The sequence below is a fragment of the Lampetra planeri genome, unplaced genomic scaffold, assembly GCF_965212315.1.
Source record: "Lampetra planeri unplaced genomic scaffold, kcLamPlan1.2.h2 scaffold_716, whole genome shotgun sequence".
Taxonomy (NCBI): Eukaryota; Metazoa; Chordata; class Hyperoartia; order Petromyzontiformes; family Petromyzontidae; genus Lampetra; species Lampetra planeri.
In genome coordinates this window covers 28,548-40,088 of record NW_027615538.1, presented here as the reverse complement: position 1 = coordinate 40,088, position 11,541 = coordinate 28,548, and the positions used below count along the sequence as shown (strand labels likewise).

The window sequence follows — 11,541 nt, the reverse complement described above, 5'->3', positions numbered from 1 at the left end:
TAAACGAAGTTTCGTAAATATTTATTACAGGAAGAATCCTAGATTGACGCAACCTATATCAGCGTCATATGAAGCAGTGGACAGATCACATGCAGCTCAGCTCGACGTCTGTCGGCAAACTTTATTAGACAGTAAATATCAAGCAAACTCACATTTTAATCTGTGTTATATCGACGTATTAACTGTTCCTGCTGTTTCAGTGACTCGTAGAAAGTAGCACAAACCAGTTGTTCTAGCTAACTGCTGTCAATTTAAGCTAACTTCGATTTTTTGTCAATTTAACTTAGATTTATCGTTCTATGGTCCGAAGTCATGCCGTTAAATGGCAAGTACTGCAATAAGATAATTTGACCCAAAATTACTTTGGAAAACTGATTGACATAATGATCAAAGTTCTGAAGTTCCTCCGCTTACCTGCACAACTAGACTTAGCTTGCTAACAGAGCCGGCACATACGTGATGACGTTGACGCACAGTCCCAGATCCACCAATCAGGTGTTCAGATCAGCCGGATGCGTTCAAGTTAAAATTATACTGCTGCTTCCAGTACAATATTCATTATATGATATTATAGTATATTCTTAAAGACTAAAGATAACAACATAAAAAAACAGGACAGGAAATATACAGGTCAATTGTAGCTATACTTCACTTTCAAATCTCAGCATGAACAGAAATCATATTGAAAAGTCCACCCATGTTTGGAAAAAGAGAGATAATGATGATGATTATTATCATAAACTTTATCTGTATAGCACCTTTCATACAACACTGCAGCTCAAAGTAATTTACAACTACAGAAACATTAAAATAAAGATAAAACAAAGTTGAAAGGAAATCCAAAACAAGACTAAAACCCTTTCAACAATACAACTTTATCAATCATTAAAAGGACTATCAATGAAATATAAAATAAAAAATCCTGAAAATAAAACATTATAAAAATGCATGGTTAAAAGGAAAGCTTCTCTATTACACTTACATCTACATTTACATTTATCTACACTTGTGCATGCTACATATTTTGTAAAACACACACACACCACACACACACACAGAGAGAGAGAGAGAGAGAGAGAGAGAGAGAGAGAGAGATGAAAATACAAAATACACTAGAATAAATGATTTCTCATTTTCTCAAAAAACAAAACAAAACAAAAAAAACACATACTCAGTTTTTTGTGCAAAGAAAAACTAAAACTGGAAAAAAGTGACACTTAGCATAAAACAGAAGTTGAAAGACACAATAGAGGCACCCAAAACACAATCAGGGTCATTCACTCTCACTTCCTCACTTCCTCACTAACTCTCACTTACTCCTCCTAGTCCATTCCTGTTTGCTGCTGTGTTCTGAGACATCAAGCACACCTTGCTATGTTCACCATCAGGACTTTCGAAGGTCCAATTTGCAGAGTACAAGCTCTCCCTACGCTCTGCCTTCACGGAGTCTGCACTACTTAGGCTATGTAGATTGATTATGTGTCTCAGTTTCTGTCTGAAGTCCTTGGAGGCAAAGTAATAAATGAAAGGATCAAGGCAGCTATTGATGCAGCTGAAACACAGAGACAACTTGTAGGCCATGTACACCGACTTGTCATAGAAGAGTCTCAGCACAGAATGAGTCAAGAGGAGGATGTTGTTGGGAGCAAAGCAGACGGTGAAGACCAAAAGAACAATGAAGGCCAGATGTATCGCTCTACCTTTCTGCACCGTCTTTGAATCTCGAGCTAGTTTATGGATGACACTGACATAGCAGAATGTTGTGACAAAGAAGGGCAAGAGGAAGAGGACAAACACCATGCTGAAGAGGAAGGTAACCCAGGCTGACAGGGATGGGAGCATGTGTTTTTTTAACACGTCAAAGCATGTGGTAATCCCCAGTTCAGGAATGTCAAAGGTCAGGTCCGTGGTCATCAGTGGGTACAGAACACTGAGGACCAAACCCCACATAAAGAGGCAGCTGATGACAGCCAGGGACTTCCTCTCCCTGGATTCTCTGAACAGCATCGGCCTGACAATGCCCAGGTAACGGTCAATACCGATGGCCATCATGGTCAGGATGGAGCAATACATGTTAGTGTAGAAGACAAGAGTCAGCAAACTGCGTGAGGAGAAAAAAGAATATAGATTAATAAAATATGATTAAAGCAGATATTTGTCATTTTAGAAAGTCTGCTTTGGCTTTCTTGAAGAGAGGTGAACAGATTCTGTATGAGGAATCTATAGCTACAGCTCGAATTAAAACAGGAAACAAGGGGAACACGCTAACCTAGTTCTATCCAGACTGGTGGTTTTAAGGAGGTGTGAGTGAGTGTCACACGTGTTCTCTGCCTGGGACATGGTTAAGTCCAGCCTGTATACTAAGTTCACAGCTACTTGCTAAACCTTCATTTTTATCATTTTGTCAAAAGGCCTAAAAGTCTTATATATGGCCCATTTCTGCCAAAAAACAGGGGCAAAGAAATTAACACTTAGCATGTTTCTAACCATTATGCTGGACTACTGCATAACTTCATTTGCTCCTTTGGTGAATGTCACAAAAGTAAAACAAGATTTTGAGAAATACCACTGTCTTGTTGAATATATAAAGTATGGCACATGCTATGGTTACCTGCACATGCTAGGTCCCAGAGTCCAATCGTATCCTTGGAGCTGGTAGTTGATCTGGAACGGAAGGGCAGTGCCGAGGGCCAAGTCGGTGAGGGTGAGATTGATCATAAAAATGATGGATGGGGTCTTTGGGGAGGTGTGGAAGAGGAGGAGCCACATGGAAAGGCCATTTCCTATCAGGTTAATGGCAGTAACGATCATGTAGATAACAGATATGGCAATGCTGGCGTTTACGTTCTGGAACATGGCCAGAGTGTAGTTGTCCAGTTTGGTGCTGCTGGAATTCCACATGACGAGAAGATGGGAACCCCCTCACCACCTGTAGTTCAAAGAAGCTGCAATGAGGCTCCTGGTGGCATTTTACAGTCAATGTCAAGTAAAACTTATTCTATATTCATACTCCACAAGAAAGAAGTTCCAAATTGTGAAGCGTTGATCTCAAACTCATCTCAAAGTGTGTAACCAGGTGTAGCATTGTTTCAGAATTCTCTGTTTGTTGACGTTGGCGTGTGAGAGGCACATGTTCCGGGGAGTTTTCACACAGGAAGCGAACAGTCTTGACGTGCAGAGAAGTTAACCAACTGTCACATACTGTAGGGTGTCTCGTGAAGAAATGCTTATGAAAGAGGGACACAACTGTCACTTTGGCACATGGTGGTGGAAGCAGTAACCGCAAAACCAAACAGTCTGCATCATGTAATAATCAGAAAATAAAAGTTTCACCATTACTACAGCAAAGACCAGGACCGAATCCGTTGCTAATATCATTCTCTTTCTTTTAACAGTAAATCTTTTTGGATAACAATTTAATTTAATTTAACAAGATCATTTATTTCACATATTTTCTTTGCATATGCTTATGAAAATTATATATAATGACATATGACAAATATATAATATTTGTCATATAATTGGTTTTGTGATAATAAATCATTTGATTTTTATCTCAAAGAAAATACCCAAATATTTGCACTGGCACAACACGTCCAATATCTAATACTGTGCAATACCTGAATATTGATAACAATAACAAATCTTGAACGAATGATTGAGAGTGGGAGTTAGTGGATCACTCACCTTTCCGAGCACAAAGGTGAACAAGACAAAGCTGGTGGACAAGAGGACACTAAGCAGGTGGATATGTGAGTGTCTGCTGGGGATTGAGGCACAGAGGGTTTGCGTGCGTTCTGTGCATTGCCAAAGGAGAGAGGGAGGAAATGGATCATGTGACCCACTTGGGTCTCCCCCAACAGCAACCAATGGCATTTAGTCTTGAGATGACCGTTTAGATACATGGTAACGGCACAAAAACGTCTTATTCATGGTATCGATCAGTTGGATTAGTCAGATTCAGCGTGTCATCTAGCTGTAAAATGCTTCATTTCCCTATGTATAAGCTATTTATATTTTTACATTTATATTTTCATGACATTGGAGTTACAAGGGAGGAAGTGTTCTTTGTATTTTAGATTATAATCTGGGAAATAACTGTATTTTCTTTAAGCAAATGTTCATAAATAGGGAAATATAAACCAAAATTTGGAACTTAAATGCTCTGACACGTGACCATTTTTCTGTTTTTCTGCTACTTTCAGTGTCAGTAATTACCTCTGCCAAGGAGGTTATGTTTTCGCTCTTGTTTGTTTATCTTTCTGTATGTCTGTTAGCAAAATAACCCAAAAAGTGATAAACGGATTTTAATTAAATTTTGTTGGTAGTGTTCTGGAACCATCTGGATCCAGGATTCTTGATCACTGTGAGATATGACCATTTTCAGCTCTGCTGTGTTCTACAACATCAGCAGCAGACTGTCTCTGTGGAGAAGTGGTTAGTGTGTCCTGCTGTTAAAAGAAAGGTTGGGGGTTTGAGCCCATCCAGGGAAAGAGGTTTATTTTTTGTTTTACTATTGAAAGAAAATGAAGAACAAAGAGTGCATGACTTGTGCAACAAATTGCAAATGATTGTTTTAAATGGCTATTTGACCATTAATGACAACCACGTTATTTCAGATTTTAAAAGGCATGCTTTGATGATCAATGAATTTATTACAGCAGATAAAATTAATGTAGGACGATAATATTTGGTGGTAATCTCAATATGGGTGGAAAAGGAGCTGCTTGGCAGATGTCTGCGCTCTCCGAGTGTTTTCTAGTTCCAAATGTAACGGACATTCTTAAATACTAATAAATTTAAACACATCACAGGTGTCCAATTCTGTAATGACAAACTAATATTCCCATTGTGAAAAGGAGACAATTCATTCACTAAAATACACACGGGCAGTACTGTGTCTCGGATGATGACTTGTACCATTTTCAGTGTGACTCTGACATGATCTCTCAACAAACACACAGGTTCAGGTGGAAAAGTGACTTGAAATGGGACTGTCCCCAATGGAAAAACTACTGTGGAAAATGTAATGGTATGCTGTTGTGAATAAATCCGCCTATGAATCTAAATATACCATTCAATGGCCCATTACGGTCATTTCAAATGGATGTCAAAATTGTCATGATGTCCTTAGTTATCCTGCTAAAAAATCAAACCAAGAGACCACTGTACACTATACACTATACTAGAAAATAAACAGAAACAAGGAAACACGTGTATGAGTGGTTCACTTTTTCAGAAGTGGGAAGACCACATTTTTTTCATTGTTCACAAGATTCACAAGATGTTCACAAGATTCTGGCATCCTGTTGTCAGGGATAGTTCTGCTTTAGTGAGGGGAAAAGTGTCTGAGAGACCATTCAGACTCAGCCTCATGCTTTGAATTGCTACAGAATCTGGGTGCCACTAAGCTCAATGCAACAGAAAAGAGAGCTTATCCTATCACCTCACAGATTCATTCATTCTGATACATCACAATCTTCCACTGACTCATAGCTGTCATTTGTTAGTGTGTATTCTGAGAAGGCCAATGCTGCCTCACCCTTAACTGTTAACATTCACAGCACCACACTGGTTTAATTTCTCATAACTTTTTTTTTTTTTTCTTACAACATTAGAACACGCAGGCATGCAAGTCCATACCCACCCTGGAGGAGCAGGTGGATCAGACAATACACCAGGAAGGTTTTCAAAGACCAGCCTAGTCCAGACACATGTCCACGCATCCATCCCCACCTCAGCAGCCCCAAGGATCTTCAGTTGGCATATCACTGCCACCGCTCTTCTCCATGACGTATCCTACTGCAGTCACACATCTAGAAGTAAAGACACCAGAATGCTTCAGCTCGTGGCCCTCCATCACGTCTTCCAGACACACTGTGGGATGGCTGAGCCTCCCACCCCTCACAACACCTGTACAAGGTTGTGTAATAGCTCTGAACTCACACACTTTCATGCACTTTATCCATGTTGATGTTTACATTTCAAATCTGCCTCTTAAGATTGTTGTGATTGTTGTGTTGCGTTTTTTTGCATGACAACTCCATTCCATTCCTCATATTGTAAATGCTGCTGAATGTCTGCTGCCACATCCTGTTAATACACACACAGACATTTATTGTCACTTCATAGCGTGGGTTATCTACTGGTACGAATCGCTCAGGCTCCCGCCCACCTCCAGCAGCATGCTGAGGTTAACTGGTCACTCTTAATGGCCCGTGGGTGTGAATGTGAGTGTGAATGGTTGTTTGTCCTTCATGTTGCCCTGTGATGAGCTAGAGACTTGTCCAGGGTGTGCCTTGATGTTCACCCGTTAACAGCTGGGATCGCCTCTAGCCCAATCGTGACCTGTAACTGGAGCAAGTGGAAGATGATGAATGATTAAAAACCGCAATAAAATCAGTGTGTTTCAGTCTTTCTGCTTATTTCCAGGAAAGGTTTTATCCAAATGCACTGGTGTTCCAGTGACCAATGGGTGGTTTGTGATATTATATGGCAATTTACAATGATTCATACATTACATTATAATTCATACATTTTTCATTCCATTTACATTTGATCTCCACTCCTACATTTATATCCAGAAGCTGTAAGTCCTACTTACATCATATTTCTATTTTATTTCATATAATGAAAATGTATTTGATCCTTAAAAAGTTCCGTAAAAAGAAAGGTATTGCAGATGATGATCCTTTCAGAGGTACACGTAACGAAAATAAATTGAGCTGGATGCTATCATGTGATTGATGGAAAAACTAGTTTACAATAACCACGGGACAGACAAATCCAAATCTGCAACAGCACCAAGAACATACAATATTCCAAGATAAAAACTGAGACAACCAGAGTAAATTGTTGCACTATCATTACCATTTATAACACTTCTGTTTTATTTACAAGGTTCATTCTAAAATCAGTGTAATGGTAAAAATGAATTATGTCCTGAATGTTAAACATTAAAGAAAATAAAATCCTTCACCAGCATACAGAAGTTCCTCACACTAAATGTTGATGCAAATTCAGAAAATAAATAAATAAATATTACTGAGGCCTCTTCTTTCCACTGTGGTATGCGATTTTAAAAAGCTCATTTATATTACTAACAATATTGAATAAATGTGTCCCGTTCACGTTCAAATATTTCATGTTTTTCTTACAAACATCCAGACTGCTCACACTCATCATGGCCTTTCTCAAAGCCTTTATCTATCCCTGTTGCCATAGAGACAACCTCATAGCAACGCTCCGTCCCGGGTTCAGGTGAGTGTCCAACAGGTATGCAGTCATAACCTTTGCCTGCTGAGCTTATGCGCTTGCGATTGCGTGCACCCGGCTGATAGAGCTGCATGGCGGGACGGTCCTGCAGGGAGACAAGAAGAACAGAGACATGGGAGAGAGAAGCAGCACACAGTTTGAAAACACAGAATTCATTTGTCCATCAAATGATCCATATTCTCTCTACACTTGCTCCTTAGAGCGACAACATGTAAAATTCCTTTGGTTTGTTCTTCTTTCAATTTAAAAAAGAGTGTTGGTTGGTGTTGGTTCCTTCTCACTGTCATAAAGGGATGTCAGGATTAATCAAATTTACAATTAATCCCAATTATCCCGATTATTAGTCACGGTAGGTTAATCATAAGGATTTTAATAATAGAGGTGTTTCCCAAGACATGACTTGACATGATTTATATCAGAGATGTGGAAGTAGTCCTGTGGGCGACACGGCAGAACACTCCCTGCATGTCATCTCCTCAACGTGAGGTGATCTGAAGAGTTCTGACATTATAAACTATTCAGTAGTCAGTATATATCCTGCTTAAAAGTAATAATTGATATGAGCAAGTTTTTTAATGAGTGAGGGATGATGGTGATACATCAAATATTCTTGTCCTGTCCATTGATATCCTCTCACAAATAGATGGTCTATTAATAATATTTTGTATGCGTTTTAGCCAAAAATGAACCCTGATCAGACTGCAGTGTGGAAATGTCCCTTTTTAAAGGCCATTTAATATGCTCCTCATCAAAACAAGCCAGACCTTCACCATGCAGTGGCATATTTCATACCAAAGGAGGGGATGCCCTTTCAGATTTCAGGTGGATTTTGAAATAAATATCTTCCTATTCTCCTTGTTTCCCTCCATATTATTATTAATTGTGAAAATGTGGATAATTCTGATTATTTTCTTGAGGTTAACTGCACCTCCAAAATCTATAATCGTCATATTCCCACTGCCATATCAGCAAATTGAACCACGCCAGCATCCTGTAATTACTACTCAGGCCAGCAGATGTCCCTGTTTCTCACCAAGATACATTATGCCGCTTTTATTCCATTGTTTGATTTGTGATATTTTTTCTTCCAACTCTAAATGGTTGCCACAGCTAAACTGCCTGTTGCATGTCCAGTGTTCCCGCTAAATGATTGTTTCATCCATTGTTTCTTGAAAAAGGCACACACACACACACACACACACAATAACACTATACCATGACAGACAAAACATTAAGTCGTCACCTTGACCAGTTCTCATGCTCACCTTCTCGCTCACCTTGTTACGGAGACGTTCCTTCCTATTACCCAGGTCCTCCCTGTCCTCCTTCCCCAGTTTCTCTCCACTGTCCGGGCAGTAACCGTAACCGTGGTGATGCCCCTCTTTCTTGGCTCGGTCCTGACAGTATCCCTTTCCCCATTTGGTCTCATCTTTGCGGCGCATAAACTTGTCGAACTCATAGTGGTGTCGCTGGCGCTTCCTCTCCTCATCTTTACCCCGGTGATCCTTGTCTCTCTGTCTGCGGCAGTGCTGCTCTTTCTGTTCCTTGTCACTCTCAGGCTGACCTCTAATGGACAGAGGGGGAATTGCATACAAATTCAACGTGAGTACTGAGAGGGCAGATTGACAGTTCATAAGAATGTTTTGCAGATATGTCCAATTAATATTGAAGGAAAAACACACATTTTATACATCAGTGCTATAATGCAAAACTATTTTTGCATTTGCTGGTATCCTTACTTTTCTTTATGTTCCTTGGAACTTGTCTGTCCACCAGCTTTCTCCCACATCCCCCTGTCTGACTCCCCTATATCGCTTTTGTCCTTCATGCGTGTTGAATCAATGTCATCGTCCCTGTCGCTCTTCTTCAGGAGCTAGGACAGTAAGCACAAGACAATCTCTAACAATGTTCTAAGACACCACTCAAGCTATCCTCTTGTTTTAGTTACCTTAATTTTGATGTCTTTATCAGACAATTTCTTCTGCTTCTCTGCTTCTTTCCGTTTGCGTTTCTCTTCCTCTCTTCGCTTTCTCTTCTCCTCCTCCCGTTGTCGTTTCTTTTCAAACTCTCTTCTTCTCCTTTCCTCTCTCTTTTCTTCTCTTATTCTCTGTAAGGAGGGTGTCAGATAATCTTTATTTTCAGAAACCCAGAATCTTCTTTGCAAAAATAAAATCTGCCTTTTTTCCTCTCTCTTACCTGTTTCTCTATTTTCTTATTTTTGATATACTCCAGCAGAGGTGTTGTCCTTTTGGCTGAAATTGTTTACAAAGCAGAGGGAAGTTATCTAGTAATACTGAGGGGGCTGTTAGTTTTTTTGAGATCTGTGTGTATGATGCCTCACCTATGAGCTCCCTGGTTTTAGCCTCTATTTCTCCCAGCAGAGTCTCAGGATTGGCCATAGATTTCTCTTCATCACAGGAGTAATTTTCCAGAAATCGCTTGTACTCTGGGTCTAAGAGGGTTAAGTTCATCAATAGAAAGTTGATGGTTGGGTAAGTCAGAACTCTGTGACAAAATGTTGACATACTTCATTCCAGATTTTATTTCACTACCTTCCTCAATGCTCCCAGTTTTGGCATCTTTCTTTTTCAGCTTCTTTTTGGAGATTTTCTGGAAGGGAGCAAACTCTACCACTGCAGCGTACTCCTGACCTGATAAAGAAATGAAAACAAAAGGTAACCATGAGAATAACAGATCAGTTATTAAATTACAACATCCGCACTCGTTTTGTTTCACCCTTTTTGCATTTTGCTGAATGCACATTTACCTTTGTTGTCAATGAAGACATAGCCATCAAATCTGTCTCGAAACAGCAGGATGTCTTCAGGGTTTTTAAAATTTATATATGCTCTGGAGAAAAGGTGGGGGTAGAGACTGCAAAGACAAATGAAGAAGGATTTATAAAGGGATGCTGTTATAGTATATGAAGCGCCACCAAGTCACCATGGTTACCTTTGATCAGCTGGGAAGAACTCAAAATAGTCGTAGGATGGAAGAGGGCTGAGCTGTTCCTCTAACTGGTCTTTCGACAAGTTAGGTGGGAGTCTTCTTATGACCACCTGTTGTAAGATCATATGAGTATCATGTAAATCTTTTGTAGTGATTGCTACACTTCTTTATCAAAGACACCATGACATCAATGATGTTGGACTTTATAATGCATTTTACAAAGAAGACAGACCCTCCCCAGCTTTACTGATATTGCATTACAAAAATGCCACTGCTGTTTAACCACTTATATGGCAGTTATTGAAATACTAAATACATTCTAAATTCCACCCCACTTGTTCCATATTTTTACTTTTTTGATTTTTGTCTAATTAGACTCCTTGCAGCCTAAACTGAAAATGGAAATTCCACTAAAATACAATTATACAGGACATCGCACATATCTGCTCTGCTGCCTTAACACAACGAATGCTGACAAATAGAACATAGGATGAAGTGTTGGCAATTTAATGGGGGGGCATTTTCGACACGCGCACAAACCGCGCGCTATAAGTCAATAGCTACAATGATGGTAACAGCAAAGCAGAAAACTACTTTTAGGTGGACAATGACTCACTACTCACAAGTTCAATCCTTCAGCCAGTGTTTGTACATATAAAAGTCGCGGCTGTTTGGATTGCACTGGTGCAACACTGTACTGGTGTTCCTAATGAAATGGAGTTTGCCGAACGGCTGTCTCCGTCAAATGCACCCTCCCTTTGCCATTAAGTAATAGACGTCATCTTGTTTAAACCGCCAAAGGCCATCGTTGCTTCATAAGAATGTGAAATGTGTTGGACCCCCGAGAACCTTCGACGCTGTCCGCGGTGCTGAAGCCATCCTCCATGTTTGTTGTAAACAGTGTAAACACCGTCGCAAACGTTCGACCTCCTACCTTTGTGAAAACCTCTTTCTTCTCTTCTTTCTGCTTGAGGCTTCCGGGGGTGTTGTCTTGCTCTCTAGGGATGTCTCTAAACCTGATCTCGACAATGCCTTTCTCCCTGCTCGCCGTCGTTAGGTCCTTTTCAGACCTCATTTCTTTCCATCTCCCTCTCGCCCGGACTCAACGCGTCCTCGCGAGATTGATGTAACATCGCGAGAGTTGAGAGCTTGATAAACGACCGTGAAATTTCTCGTAAAGATACACTGGTATGTGGAAATAAACTGTCACCAGCACATCTCATTTTTACCTATACACTCATTGGTATGATGTTATTTACAGTGTATGTGGGAAAACCAGAACAATGTCCATTATTTAATTTTATAAACTGGACAATA

At 39.9% G+C, this 11,541-nt stretch overlaps 2 protein-coding genes across 2 annotated transcripts; both read right to left on the bottom strand.

Annotated features, from left to right (window-relative positions):
- Positions 1–1,302: 1,302 nt before the first annotated feature.
- On the bottom strand, positions 1,303–2,901 carry LOC144741791 (P2Y purinoceptor 8-like). Its single transcript, XM_078624294.1, has 2 exons — positions 2,612–2,901; positions 1,303–2,101 (listed from the first exon to the last, which is right to left on the bottom strand). Exons 1-2 carry the CDS (start codon positions 2,899–2,901, stop codon positions 1,303–1,305), a joined length of 1,089 nt encoding a protein of 362 aa, XP_078480420.1.
- Positions 2,902–7,153: 4,252 nt separating this feature from the next.
- Positions 7,154–11,299, bottom strand: LOC144741790 (regulator of nonsense transcripts 3A-like). The gene is made up of 10 exons (XM_078624293.1): positions 11,159–11,299; positions 10,228–10,334; positions 10,043–10,149; positions 9,828–9,926; positions 9,617–9,727; positions 9,472–9,527; positions 9,224–9,382; positions 9,015–9,148; positions 8,553–8,841; positions 7,154–7,360 (listed from the first exon to the last, which is right to left on the bottom strand). Exons 1-10 carry the CDS (start codon positions 11,297–11,299, stop codon positions 7,154–7,156), a joined length of 1,410 nt encoding a protein of 469 aa, XP_078480419.1.
- Between the last annotated feature and the right edge of the window lie 242 nt (positions 11,300–11,541).